The sequence below is a fragment of the Cinclus cinclus genome, chromosome 5 (genome assembly GCF_963662255.1).
Source record: "Cinclus cinclus chromosome 5, bCinCin1.1, whole genome shotgun sequence".
Taxonomy (NCBI): domain Eukaryota; kingdom Metazoa; phylum Chordata; class Aves; order Passeriformes; family Cinclidae; genus Cinclus; species Cinclus cinclus.
The window spans coordinates 12,805,466-12,821,000 of NC_085050.1; the positions used below are offsets into that span (position 1 = coordinate 12,805,466).

At 35.8% G+C, this 15,535-nt stretch overlaps 1 protein-coding gene across 1 annotated transcript in view; it reads left to right on the top strand.

The window, feature by feature from the left end:
- The window catches only part of STX18 (syntaxin 18), a 57,420-nt gene that overhangs the window by 17,894 nt on the left and 23,991 nt on the right, over nucleotides 1-15,535 (top strand). The window contains exon 2 of the mRNA XM_062493376.1: nucleotides 13,572-13,639. Within this exon, the coding sequence (XP_062349360.1) occupies nucleotides 13,572-13,639 (68 nt within the window). The remainder of the gene's footprint in view (nucleotides 1-13,571; nucleotides 13,640-15,535) is intronic.

The window sequence follows — 15,535 nt, forward strand, 5'->3', positions numbered from 1 at the left end:
TCTTGACCAGTCTCTGATAAGTTGTCAGTAGTACCAAGTTTTCGTGTTCTAATTGTGATTCATAGCCATAACATTTTCACCTTAAAGTTGCTAATGAGATAGCTCCTCAGCAGGGAGGTACTTCATGTTTACCTTTCTCTCTCCCTAAGCTCATGCCAGTGCATGAGCAGACTACTGAAATACTGATGAAGTGTATTTCAATAATACTGAATCATCTGTAGTGCAGAGCAGAGCTGTGGAGCAGTGGCGTGGCGTTTGTTAAATCAGGTGTTCCTAACCCAAATAGAAACTGGAAAATGTAGTATCACTTCTGTCCTCGACATGAGAGACAGTTCAATAACCCATGTAAGAGCTGTGATACATTGTGGCAAATTGCAATAGCATTGAATGAAAATTGTACACAAAGCAGTATCCATCTTACAAGAGATATTCCAATTTCTCAGTCTGCTGAAACACAAGTATTTTTCATCCAGTTGTTCTGTTATTTGCCCACACAATGCAGTAGCATTTAGCTACTGCAACCCAGCATGGGCAATCTAGTTATTATGGCAAAAGACAGGGGTAACATTGATTTTTTTTTTTTTTTTTTTTCACTGTGTATGAGTTGGTGAGATAAAGTGAAACTATTTGATAGACCCTGAGTATTAACACAAAGCATTTTAGTAAGTTTTACAGCTTAGTCTGTAAGCTCCTGGACAGTTTGTATGTGTTTACTCATTGACATGGTGGTGGTTTAGTTACTCGATGGTTACTTCTTGCCCTGCGTGCTGCAGCAATGGCCACATGTGTATCAGCAGAGTTGTGAAAGGAAGGTGTCCATGAAAATGGTAGCATCTCTGAAATGCATGTGCCCAAGCTGTTGAAAAACCATGATGTTGCCTATTAAATAAAAAGTTGGACAAGGGGAAGTAACTGCTGTTTTATTCTCTGTTAGTCTATCAGTGTTTTAAGTAAAATAAGAACTTAGTATTTTACTGCAGTATTTTAATAGATTTTTGTCTTCTGAAGCTCTTCTGATTCATTAGAGTTTATAGAGTATGCACAATCATTTTTGTTGCACTGGTGGTTTCTGTGATCATAGATCAGTGTACTTAGGTGCTGGATAGCTGATGCAACTCTCCCTGCAAAGTCCTTGTGAAATGGAATCTGTCAAAAAACGCGTGTCAGTGTCTGTGCCACCATCTTGTTTCCTAAGATTGTATCACAGCTGGCTGGCACTTAGTGATTTCAGAATGGTTCCTCTCCTGAGCAGTCATGAGGATAAAGCTGTAGTTTACAGCCCTCTCTTCTCAGATGCCTTTTGGAGTTGACTGCTGACTGGAACTTCAGACTTCATGCAGCAGTCAGTATACAGTGGTGGTATGTCTCAGACACTATTTCATTTTATTTCAGCCAAGCCTTTTGTTTCCTTTTCTTGTGCATCTTGGTTTTACTTTAGTTTTTGTTTGCTTGTTTCTCTGCTTATTTACACACTGTGTGTTTTCTGTGGATGTGTACCATCAGAAAGTCACCTATTATGTGAAGTTGTGGATTCCTGTGAATTTGAGACTTTCTAGAGATAGATAAAATGCTTTCTGAAATTAGTAATATGTTGCAGGGAATGGTAGCCAGTTACAGGATACAGGTCAGTTAACTATGAGTATTTTGAGGTGTCTTACGAAGTTCACTTCAATGAGTCTCTTTTGGTATTTGTACTACAAGCCAAGCTTTGTTAAGTCCATATGAGCTTTGGTTTGGCTGAGTCTCCTAGATAATTCTCTCCTGCAGACTGAGTTAAGAGAAGGAGACCAGAAGCTTGTATTGCTTGAGGTTTTCAGAGTTTGTATTCTGGCATATGAACAGTTACTGTCTTACTAGAAACTTTTGGCTTTTAAGCACCTTATTTTTTTTTTTTCTTGTTTGGTAATGTGTTTGCCATAGTATAATAGAATAATTGAGTTCACAGTTTGTCTGTAAATAGGGCTGAACTTTATTATTTATTTTTATTATTTTCCTGATATGGTTTAATTATTTCCTATTGATTTGGTCAAGGAAGGCATGGTGACTTATATACAGGTTATATAACCGCCAAAAGTGCCATGGAATTTATTGTAAAACATACAGGAATTTGAGACATTATCTTCTAAAGTGCATTTTTTTAATAAAGTTTCCTTCTACTGTTACTTCAGTATTTTTCACAACTTCACATTACTATGACAGATATTCCCACAGGAAACTATTTCAGTCTATTGTGATATGAATTTTTTTCTACATTTTGGGCTATGTTTTTTGTTTTGTTGTTACATTGTAAAGCACATCAGTGTTTCCTTATGTGAACTTCCAGTTCTTTTCCTTACTTCTTGAAAATAGAACAAATGCTGTTGCTCTTTTAACTCTTACTTAACTGACCTGTACATACTTAATTAGTTTCACCTTGCATTTTTTTATGAAGCACAATTGTCATTGAGGGTCAGCATGCTGGAATGTTTCAGGCAAACTTGTAAATACTGAGTCTGTAGGAATCGCTATTTCTGAACACTTTTTTAGCTATGCTGACATATAGCATGCTTTCCAGTTTTTGCATTTTTAGTCTTCTCTGCTATTCCCAAACTTTTTATATGAGAAACTCAAAAAAATTTTTGTGATGTGTTCATGTTGGCCTTGCAATGTCAAAGCAGTTTCTCATGATCACTCTTATAATTAAAAGTGTTTCATATATTTATTTTAGCTTTTTAAATCTGAAAATCCTTAGCTTCTTTTTTTGTGATTGACATTCATATCAAGTAAAATTAAAACTCAGATACCTGAATGCTTTGTTCAGATTGGTTAAATGAGTATGATTAAGTTGTAAGAAGTAGCCCATCAAGTAAAATCTTACAATTGCATACAAAGCTGTCTGTTGAATTAAAAAACCAGAAACCCAACTTTCATTTGCAATAGTACCGTTCTGATTTTCATTAAATAAATTATGTTTTACTCTGTTTTGTTTAAACTCTAGATTAATTTCTATGGTTACAGCGGATATAAATCTCTAGATTGCCTTTAAAAGGGATTGTTTATTCAAAACAGGACTGACAGTCTCTCCTCAAGAGAAGCTATTACTTAATTTTATTTTTCTAAGTTTAAATGTTTAAAAAATATTTGTAATGATACCCCAAAGGCATCATAAAAATATAAAAATAATTGTACTCTAAAATGACCAAAATTACAGGAAGTGGACATTTAAAAAATCTTACTGAGATTAATGGCTGAGAAAAAGTGAGGAAGGAAGAGTGCCTTAGTTCACAACTTGAAATCTTGTCAGGGATTTCTGCTTTCAGTGATTAAAAATATATGTTTGAATTGTCAGTATTACTCAGATGTGAGAGAATAACATTGATATCCATTTTAAGTCCAGCTAAAACTTTCTCCTTACAAATTCTGAAAGCACTTTCTAAAGAGCAATTTTTATAGAAATAATTCTCCCCATGGTGGGGGCATCTTTTTAATAGGCAAAACAGCTGGCAAATACCCCTAGGCAGGTGAAAACCAGCATGGAAAGCATTTTGTGATGAGCAAATCCTGGGGTTCAGAGATACTTTTTTTGGACACTTCATATGTTACCTTGGGACTGTAATGGTCATTTGGTAGTCAACGTAATGGAAATATGGAAGGACAATGTGCTCTAAAAGAAGAGATTCTTCTCTTGGACTTCGGTCATGTCAGAAGATTCTTGAGTGGGAACTGGGTAAGGTGTCTGTTCTGTGATACTTTTAGTCCCACTTGTGCTCTGATAAACTTCTACTTTCTGTAGGGTTGAGAACCTGTCATGATTTGCCTTGATAACAATTTATAAGACACTGGTTTCTCAGAAAGGGACAGGATGAAGAGAATTGGATAATACTGGGATTTTGGATTGACTCTAAGTATTCCTCTCTGGTCCAAGAGTTATTAAAAGGAATATCCTTTTTTTTTCTTTCTTTTTTTTTTTTTTTCTTGTGGCTACATTTTTCCTCTCCTCAGTTTGCTGTTATAAGGACTAGTGGGGAAAAGTTATTTTGCCCAGGAATGGAGGAGGGTTTTTTTTGTACATTTCTGTTTCTTAGGTGCTCTGACAAAGGAGTATTGGCTTGCTCAGAAAAAGTGAAGCAGAGCATTTGAAGTGGGGCAGAGGAGGAGATGTGTATGCCTGATGGAAAAGCTCTGTCTGGGTTTCCTGGGGATGTGTTTGCCTCTCTCAGTGTGTCACTCTGCATCAGCTGTGGAAGGACTTATGGCTACCAGGGCCCAGGAAGTTCCTGCCATTTCAGGCAGAGGATCCAGCTCGTGGGGTTTCCTGTTACATGAGAAAAGGGGGCAGAAAGGACCCTTTGTTGTAACTTTGATACCATAAAGCACTTGAATTAAAATCTTAATGTGTAGAGAACTGGCTTATTTCCAGTATATTTATTTATTGCTTTTGTGCCTGATCTATACACATTCTTTACATAAGGATTCATAAACATTTCATTTCTGACTGGGTGTTTTAGTGGAGGAGAAACTTACTTGGTATAAATGCTAGAGCAACCACTTAAGTAATATTCAGTCTGTATAATACAAATTAAGGTGTTGAAACACAGTAGAAGTATTTTTGCACTAAGAACATTATTGTACCAATGATAAGAATCCAGGAAAATACTTGCTGCTCTGAATAGAATTTGACAAGAGTTGTAGGATGTTGAGGCAGAATAGGTGTGCTGTTGGTTCGTGGATTATATCAGTATGAGTGCATGGATGTAAATACACCGAAATTGTAGAGCTATGAGTGGGAAGGCCCTGGCAGAAGGACTGCGGAGCCTGAGCGAGGCTCAGCTCTGGCCGCGGCTGTAGGAGTTCATCCCCTGTCCCCGGGCTCATCCCCTGTCCCCGGGCTCATCCCCTGTCCCCGGGCTCATCCCCTGTCCCCGGGCTCATCCCCTGTCCCCGGGCTCGGTCCCTGTCCCCGACTCAGCTCCTGCAGTGCCCTGCAATGGCTTACGCTGAAGCAGATTCAGCTTGATCCCAAAGGGAAGCACATGCCCATGGAACTCTCTGAATTGCACTGCAAAATCCTTTCAGAAAATCAAAAGATTTCATAATAATGGTCAGAAAGAGTAACCATTTATGACTGCCTGTTAAGTGAAATGAGACTGGACATATCTCTTTATATCGTAGAACATCTTTCAGTTGAGAAAATGTACTGGTAAAATGAGCTCAGACTGTGAGAACAAGGGACAAGGAAAGTATCTTTTACAGAAGGACACAAACAGCACTGAATGCAGTGACTGAAGGGTTGTAAATGGAGCATTTTCAACAGCAGTGGTAAAGGCCAATTAGTGCAAATACGTGTTTTGACCAATTTCCTTGTATCTCTCAACCAAAATATTCCCCACAATTGTTGTGGGGTATATATTTTAGTCAATGAGGTTTTGGATGATTGTGTAAAAATATAAATGTTATAGAAAGTTATGATTAGAGTTTGACAATAAACAAGAAAAAGGGAAATAGTTTTATTAAAATCAGATGTGCTCTTTCTTTTTTTAATTGAAAGTATTTGTTGCCACTGACAATAAATGAAAACTAGTTGCTAAAACCATTTAACATGATGCTACATTGTAGGAAGCCTAGTGTTAAATTTTTCAGGTCATCTCATGTTCCTGTTGACTGTCTACAGACCATGTTCAGAATATATCTAGATGGGCTTCTATATGTAATGGTGTCAAACCAGCGTGTTCCCACAAGAGCTAAGGAAACAGTGACAAAATTAACACAGATCTCTATCTTAAAGTCTTTGTGTCATTTTTCTGGTTCAGAGTTGAAATTCAGTATTTGTAACTAATTAGCCTAAAAATAAGACTTTCCCCCCCTTCTGTTTACAAATGCCTGAAGTACAAAGCATTAAAAACAGTTTTAAGGATATACAATATATTAGAGGATAATTTCCTAATTTAAAAAAAAAATCAGTGACTTTAAAGTAATTTTTCTATACAGGTGGAGTTTGCTGAAAACAGCATATACCTTTTAAAAACATTTAGCAGCCTTATCCCCAAATGACATTCCAGTGAAACCTGTATCCAGTGATAATATTGGGTATTTTCAGTCTTTATTGTGGTCAGTGGGGAACTGGAGTTTTTGAGCTCTTGGATCTTAATTTTGTTTGATTGTTAGTAGAAGAGTCTTGAACGACATGTTAGCAGTTGTGTCACAAAATTTAAAGAATAATTTTTTATTGATATATTTGACTGAATCTTACACTAACTCTGGATTATTTTTATGGAAAGCATAATAAGATGAAATATGAGGCTTTTAGACTGATAGTTATTGACTACCAAATTTTCCATTGCAGGTAATTAACAATGAATAAAAAATAAAAATAACCAAATGAAGATCTAAAGTGCACTTTAGAGGCAAAATATTTAAATGTAAACTGACAGTAGCATAAATCAATGAGACAATTTTTGAACCACAGACAGTATATATAAAAATACGTAAAGTAAAGCAAGAGCTAAAAAAAAAACCACCCTAAAATGGTTTAGAGCCAACTGGGTTGTTTTGTTTTGTTTTAGTGTACAAGACAGTGCTTTTTTGCTTCTTCTTTTTTGACAGTTCGATATTAAGCAAAATGAAATGTTTTTTACTCCAGACGGGGTGTCAGGAAGTTGGCTTTGCTTCTTATTGCAGTTTAAAAGTTTCTTAATCACTTGTTAATGTGCACCAAATACTGCCTGTGGTATTCTGCAGGCAGGTTTCAACTTCCAATATTGCACAATGACTAATGAAATCTTCTGCAATGATTCCTTAAAATTTTGCTTTCATTTTATATATAAAAGAAGTGTTGTTTTAAATCAGAAAAATACTGATAATATTAAACATTTTTTAAAATATTAAAAAAAAATTGTACCTTGAAGTTTTAAGTAGCCTCACTCTTCCTTTTCATGGCTTTTAATTCAGTTAATTCAGTTTTAAAAGTTCTTATCCCATATACCACACATTTTGGTAACGTGACCCCCCCCCCCCCCATTCTTGGTTAAGTCCTTAGCTTCACATGCAAGACTAGTAATAAAATGCAATAAAAAATGTTTCTCTGCCCGTTGCTGTAACATATATGCTGATGTAAAGCAGAAACTGAACAAAGTCCCAATTTTCCTGAGATTAGAGGTAGCCAGGCTGGCTGTCTCCTCGCCTCCTGCTCCCCGCTTCCAGCTCCGGGCCACCCCCACGCCACAGTTTAGATATTATTTGCTCTTTTGGGTCTCAGATTACAAGAGCAATTGATCTGCGTGACCTATTTTAGAATCTTTCACGTTTGCTGGGGAAACCTAAACCAAATGTATCCCCTCAAGAGACAAATCAGCTGCAAAGTGGCCGGGCGAGGTGTGGAGCAGCCGCTGTGTCCCTGCCAATCCTGGGGGCACAGCTCCACCTCATGGCGTGCTGGGGACTCGCCAGCAAATCCTTTAAACTGCAGTCCTGACACGATTCAGTTCTGAGTTCCGGCTGCCGATTCAAACTTCGGATGAATTTAATTGGTTTAATCTCTGTTACATGTCGCTGTACCAGCAAATTATATAATTTCATCTTTTGAAGGTTCCAGTTCTGAAATGTAGAATCCAGGAAACAGTGCTTTAAAAACAAAAATTCTGTCAGTTCTTAGCAACATCCAGCAGGAGCCTGTGTTGATTCAATGTGCTTAAAAAATAATCTGACAGTTCTGACAGTGCTTAAAAAATAATCTAGGTAAAATATAACCAGCACTGTCCTGTGCTGTATTTTTCAAAAGTTCATATATCTAATCAAGGTAGTTTGTACTGGAAAAATTCTCTATAGGAGTAATTTCTGCTTCAAAACATTTCTAACTAATTTTCAACTGTAATAGTTTAAGTAAGAGACAAAATTCTTATTTTAAAATGTATTTAATATAAATTGTACTTCCATTTATAGTGTCTATTCTGCTTGGGTTTTACTTCAGACTTCTGAAGCACTTACCTTTGTTGCATGCACTAACCATGGCAAGTTTCCTTCTCTCTATCTCTCTTTTTTTTAATATAATTTTTGACTTTGGAAAAGCAAGTTTATGTTTTTACGCTAATTATTGTATCTCCTCCTAGTACTGAGACTGTACTTTTTTTGGTCAGAAACATGCAGTTCCTGTTCATAAGCTGATGTCTTACTGAAATTCAGAATTTCTCTTGAAATAGGAAGTGGCTTGACTATATGGTTGGAATTGAAAACATGATAAATGTCTAGATATTAATATAACAATCTTAAATTTTCCACTTTTTGCAAAGGCTCTTGTAGAATATAGTCAGCTTTTCATTAATCTATAGATGGAATCTATTTAGGTAAGACATTGGAGATAATGTTTTTCAAACATATTGGACAATTAAATGTAAAATTTTGTTTAGGGTTCCCCCCCTTTTTAGCACTATAATCAGCAGTGCTTGTGAGTGCTGTTGAATCAAGAGTAAATACCATGTCTCTCAACTTTTACCGATGCCTTTCTATTATGTTTTGGTTTTTAATAATTTTTAAACTTTCTTTTAGTGAAGTGCACCTTTTACAAAATTTGGAGTGGCAATATAGTGCCAAGTGTAACAGTCAATTTTATATGGTAGGAAATTGTTGCTCATTGTTCTGATGGAAGAGTAAATTTGATAAAACGCTATATTTGTTGAGTGAAAATGACTATTTAGCACGGTTGAATTCTCTCTACAATATGTCACGGGAACCTACTCCAATCATTTTAATCGTAAACAATGCTGCTGCTCCTTGCAGTGGGTTAAACGCATGCAAATTGGAACCTACTGTTTCATGAGTGATCAATTCTTTGTTGGGACTGGAAAGAAATGCTGTATGTATTGCTAAGAGACTGAAGGAAGACTTTTCGTTCTAAAGTCTCTGTGTCTCATCAAGATGCTGCACTGGAGGCAATGCTTTCCTGTTTCTCATCTTTTTAAATAACTTAGCCTGCTCTGAAACCATTAGAAAAATCTCTAAACAGAGGAACATCTACCATTTCTAGTGCAGGCCCCAAGTATAAATAGAGCTATGCATGCCACCTGTGGTAGCAGATGGCAGCCATTCACAGCTTCCTTTTGTGTCAGACCTGCATTAGATGCAATAGTTGCTTTTATGTTTTAATAAGAGTTGTTAAAAAAATCTTTAGTGGCAAAAAACCACAGTTATATGTATTAAAGAGATAGTTTACAGTCAGGATCAAGTGCAGGCTGGAACCTGAAGTAACTTTTTAAAAGCTGTGTTACAGGCTTTAATGTGAATTTGTAGTGTTTTTCATTTGTGCGATGTTGATGCTTTTGTTTACCATGTAGTGGCAAACTGCTGCTGCTTCACTGTAGAGAATCAATTGGGTTTTCCTGATCAGAACTACACTTGGGAGTTTTTAAATAACACCTGGAGTCACCAGATTCAGTACCTGCGCTTAGGAGGTTATCATGTTGAATTTTTTAGGTTGTAATTAAATATACCTTATCCATTCATAGCAGATGCATCTTGTAGGAAGTTCCCTACTGGTGCTGTTCAGTTCCTGCCCTCTCTTGTGGTGATACAGGTACTTATGGAGCTGAAATGAAAGAAACCAATTCTTTCCAGAAGAGTAATTAAAAAAAAGAAAAAGTAATTTCAGTGTTTTGGGGTGTGGTATTGACCCTCAAGGGAGTGTCAGTGGTAATGGGAAGAGAAGAGGGAAAGCCTGGAGTTTCCTAAGTGGTCTTCATTGTTAGAAGGAACATAGCCCACCATATTCTGGTAGTGAACAGAAGCTCAAGAAGATGCTGCTGCTGGTAATGATATAACTGATGCTCACAATATTGTGAGGAAAGGTATTTTATTCCTATGATTCCCTTAGAAACATCAGTTATCTGGAAATTCAGCAGTGTTCTTCCCTGTAAGATAAGTTTAGTTGTTATGTAGTGCAAGAGTGCTGCAACTACAAAAGGTTTTTCTCTGAGCCCTCCTATCTTGGGGTGGGGAGAGGAAAGGAAATAATTCCTTTATTTCAGGGTTGAAGGAAAGGCTTATTTCTGTGCTTCAGAGTTTGGGAGAAAAAGAAAGTCAATTTCCAGATGCAAAGAATGAGAACCGTGACGAGAGGCCAATACTAAGATGTGTTTGTGCTTCTTCAAATTGCTCTCATCTATCCTTTTGACATCTGTGTCAACTGGTGGTATAAATGTTTTGAAAACAGGCATGTAGAGCAAATTGGAAGTTGCAGTTATGATGGATGGGTAAATGGAGTGGAAAAATGGGTATGCTGAAATGGAAGTGGGATTTAAAATTCTACTAGATGTACTTGAAAGATTAATTAGAGAAGCTACAAACAGTTATCCCAGAGGCAGTGGAAAGCAGGGTGAGAAAGACAGACTGGCCAAGAAAACTGTTGCAGAAGGGAAGACTTTTTTTACAGAGATAAAGTTAGATTTGGCCAAATTCACAGTGGGATGCTAATGGTATTAAAAGCCTCCTAAAGTTAAAATATTCTTTAGCTGTTTTAATAAAAAGAAAATTAGTAAGAAGTGTGAATTTGTCATGCAATTGGAGTATAGATGAGGAATGGTTTAGTCATGGACTCTAGACTAAATTAATAAGAAAAAAAAAACTTTGACCAGTGGGGTAAAAGCAAGATACATACTGGGATCTGGAAAAAATAGTAGGAAAAAAGGTGTTTCCAGCAGAAATAGTTACACAGTAACCAACATCAGTGAACGCCTTTCTAGTCATTTGCATTGGAAATGGATGGATACAAAGGAAAGCTGTGGATTCTGCAACTTCAGAACTGTTTTGTCCGAAGGAAATAAAAGCTTGGGGTTATTTGTCTGGGCTACAAAAGTGAGATAGATAGATAGATAGATAGATAGATAGATAGATAGAATTACTAACAGTAAAGTCAAACACACATGCAGGGAAGCAGAACTTTTAAGGGAAAGGACCATTCTAAAACGAGAAGAGATGTATAGAAGTTGGTGATCAGTAAACCTGAAAATTAGACAATAATTTGACAGTAATAAGAGCAATAGGATTCTAATAAAGCCACAGAGTTGTAAGAGGGAGAAGCTTTATTCCCTTTAGGCTGAAGCTTGACAACTTTGTAAAGAGCGTATGGTGTGCCTCTGATAACACCAGAATAATTGCAAGTTGATGACCCTGGAGATATCCTCAAGATTTATGTTTGTATAATGAGAGATATTTTGTGTCTACAAAAATTCAAGCACCATACAGAAAATGAATCAATTTTTAAAAATAAAATTAACATTCCCTCCCTTTAATGCTAGTGAGACCTTCTTTTTAATGAAAATAGTTATTTTTTATATGGTTATCACAAATTTAATTCAAAGCCAGTTGTATGTGGTAACAAAAGGCAAAATAAATATCTGCAGTGCAGGATTGCAGAAGATGCTGTTAGAATTTGAGGGAAACTAAAACAAGAAGTCTCACTTCTGATGCAAATCTTGGGAACTAAGAGCTTGATGTGAGTATGGGCATAATGGTGTCATTCTAAATTCATGAAAATAGCTTTACAAATGAAGGAGAGGCAAAGTGGGGTCAGTGCAATTCAAACACGTGATGACAATTTTAGCCTAAATAGAATGCTCTTTGTGAGTAGATGAATTAATTACTGTAAGACAGTGCTCTTGCTTGTCATTCTGATTCTTTCTGCTTGTTAATCATTCCTAAATTGTATCTATTGCAGTAATATTAAGATTTATTGCTTACAAAATTTTGCTTATCTATATTCTCATTTGGTGTTTTCTCGTGCATTAATGTGAATGTTTTGGAATGTTTCTTATTTTACATTTGTTTTGTCCTCTGTAGTACTTTCTTTCTGCCTATTAAGTATTATTGTTCCACTGGAACACTGTCTAACTGTTTTAGATGTTTTACTTTCTTAGTCAAGCTTGATTTATCTATTCACCAAATTTGATGACGTACCGAGTGTGAGATGAGAAAGAGATGACTGTACAAATAATAAGTTCAAGTGGCAATGAGAAGGAACATCTGTAGAATGGTTTAGCTTACTGTTTGTGCCTCATTGGTCTTGTAGCAATTGCAGTGTTTCCCTTCTTGCTTTGTGTAATGGTGCTAACACACTTCGGGAAACTCCTGAAGGCACTGACAGAACTCAAGTTTGCTATGAATGGGATGAAATTTCCTGTGTTAATCACACAGAAAATTTGAAACATGAAAACTGGGAAAATCCTTATCCAATATGATGAATTACAGTAAAGCTGAAACAGAGTAAATAATAATAGTAATAATAGGAAAATGGAAGCTTATTTATTTGCACAACGAAACACTTATCTTGAGTTGTACAAATGACTGTGTTCTTACTAAGCACTTTTTTTCCTTGCGCTTTTTTCCAAAGAGCTGCTTTTGAAAATACATAACTGGGGAAATTAATCTTTTATTTATCCAAACTATTCTGTGTTCTTTCTCCGTTTTTTTCTTTTTGCTTTTGTTTTTGTTTTGTTGGTTTTTTTGTGTTTTTTGTTTAATCACAAAGATCATTTGCATAAAAATGGGATTTTTAAGACTTGAACAGTTTCTGATACTTTTTCCCAGATACATGGAGTAAATGGTGTTTATTGCAAACAAAAACAACTTTAGTTTTGTAAAATTCCTTGCATGCTTTTTTTACACTGATTTATTAATAAATATTTGAGAATATAGTTTTAAAAGTTGCCTTGGAAAATACATACTGCTTAAGTATAGAATTCTCTTCCCTTTTCCCCCTCCCCATCATGTCTTCTCATTTCTTTGGTGAATTAAGCTACACTTCTGTAATGCCTCCATTTTCTAAAGTAAGCAGCATCTTATGCTATACCAAATCTTTTAAATCAGACTGAAGCTTGCTAAAGTTGTTTCAGGATTTTTTTTTTTTTTTTGCTTTCTGAAAGATCTTTGTAAAGATATCTTATAAAATAAAATAATTTATAGTAAAAGTTATCCAGAGTGAGGTGGAAATTCAGAAATGGAAATTTGATTGGGATGTGTGATCTGGCAAAGCTTACTAATGATTATCAGAGGTACTACTTTAGTTTGGGCACAAACTGGTCACTGTATAATGGCAAAGGAAGAAGGGAGAGCGTCACTACCTTGCCATTTAATTTCGATAGCTGAACTTGAATATGTATAACTGATCAGTAAAGAGTTGAAAAATTTCTTGTGTGGTCTTCCGAAATTAATTTATTTCCAAAGTTTGCATTAAATTCTGGAGTCATTAAATTCTGGATTGACAATTTAGATAATGTTTTGTGTTACCATGTTTAATATTTTTAATGTTTGATATTGTAGTTATATTCACTGTTTAGTTTATGCTTTTTGAGAAGAAGACATGTATTTTTATAATGGTCTCCAAGCTGGATCTTCATACAACAGATCTTTTTTAGATTATTTTTATGTATTGACAATATATTCACATTGGAAAATGTGAAAATTCTAGTATGAAAGAGTAAGTTTTATTATTCTATTTAATTATAGAATAAGAAATTTTTGAATTCATGTTTGAAGTCTCGAATACTGAACTTCAAACATAAAATAATCCATTATCTAAAATTTAATTATGATTTCTATTAATTTAGATTTCTCATATTGGAAAACTGAAAGATTTTCTTCTGCAACACAGAAAGGATTACATTAATGCTTACAGGTAAGTATGTTCCGTGTTTAAATGGGTTTATCTATTATTTATTGATTATCTTAATGCTTATAAAGTGAACAGCTTTAAAACTTAGAGGCGTAATAACTAAAACCAAAACAGAGATTGTTATTAATTGGCTTACTGTAAACTACTATAGGGTAGAGAAATAGTGCTGTCATAAGAAAACAGGACACCTGAATAAAATGAGACTCAGACTCTGAAGATAGCTTAGGAGTGAGTTTGGAAAGACAACAGCCTGGCAGCTGAAGTCCCACACCTTTTAAGGACCTGCACAGTAAGTTTCTGAAGGGGTTTCTGGGACAGCAGAGACATCCAGGTTTTCCCTGTTATTCTGTGATACTAAACCTACCTATCATGCTGAAGTATAAAGTCAGTAGCATCAGCAGGTCCTGGAGGACAATGATGCAAACTCTTCAGGCTTTGGAATGTGAATTCCAGATGAAGGACACCAGTGAGAAAATGGTGTCAGGGCACAGCAGCACAAGATTTGTTCTTCTGTGACTAAAACTGTAGGCTTCAGCTCCGGTAGTTATCACTGTGTGAAGAAAGTTTTGATTCTTTTCAGCCACTAGGAAGCATTCACAACTGCAGTATCTGCTTACTTGTTGGTAGCTTTAAAAGTAGGATTTTTAGAAGATTAAAATTCAAATTCAGAAGTTGGTATTTGTAAGAAAAAAATAGGAACTTCTGGTTTACAGATGCTAAATCAAGTTATCATAATGTCTTAAGTATTAGTGCAGCTTGTATTTTTGGTGAACTGAGTACAAATCATTGTATCATTTGAGAAATGTAAACTTTGCTTTATAGTGAAACTTTGTTACATGCAAACCGGGTGAATCAGCCCTATCTGCATTCCAGTTCTGACACAGCCCTGACTAAAGCTGAGCTGTTGCTTCTATCAAGGTAGATAAAATGCATCCTAAAATAATTTGGGGTTAAAAACTTCCTAGATACCAAACAGAAGTGCTATCCAGACAGATATCTTTCCCCCAGGAAAAGAAAATAAGAATTGATAAGCCATCTACTATTCCTTAGGCTCAGTCCATATTGGAGGAACAGTTTTTCTGAGAAACAGCTCTAATCCTGAAATGGTCTGTCACAGTACCAGCAGTACTGCCTCTTCAGTGGAATCAAAGTGTGTTCTGAGTTAAGTTATCAGAAGACTTCTGGCACCCCCTTTTTGTCTTCACAGGAGTTTAAAAGCTGTACTTCGTTATTTTGAAAACAAAACAAAAAAGTAAGATGGCTTCTTTTATAAGTGAGAGGCTGTGGGTGCTATTTAGTCAGTTCTGGTGAAAATGCTGCTGGGGGTGTGCACAGTTCTGTGTGGGAGATGGATGAGGGATGCTTTTCCAAGGAGCAAGCAGAAGTAGTGCACAGCTCCCTGTTATGACTGGCTCTGCTTTTCAGTGCCTTTTAGAAAGGGCATGAACAACACTAGGTGGAGCCAGCAATTTAATACTGACAAAACGGTGTACTGTGTGAAAACTTCATGTGCATGCAGAGGTTGAGAAAGCACAAATAATTCTAGTAAGAGCAGTCAGTAGCAGTTAAATTCCGGGTAGTGTTTGTATTTTATTAACAGTAGTGTGCATAAAATGGAAGTGGTTAGAGTAAAAAATGTGTCGAGGTTGTTTTGATTTCCAGAAGTTTTTAATCTTCTTTTTGTAAACAAGTTGCAACAAGTTATCATGGCAATTCTCAGTACTTTTCACCTTCCTCTCCCCCACCCAAGTCTTCATTAAAGAGCGGAAGGAAGTGTCCATAAAATAAAACCATAAAATAATCCTGCAGATCTCATCTGTGATTGCAATTGTTTCTGTTCTTAATGGTCAGACTTTTAATTGTTCATGTTTAATTTGACATAAAAAAGTCAAATTCCAT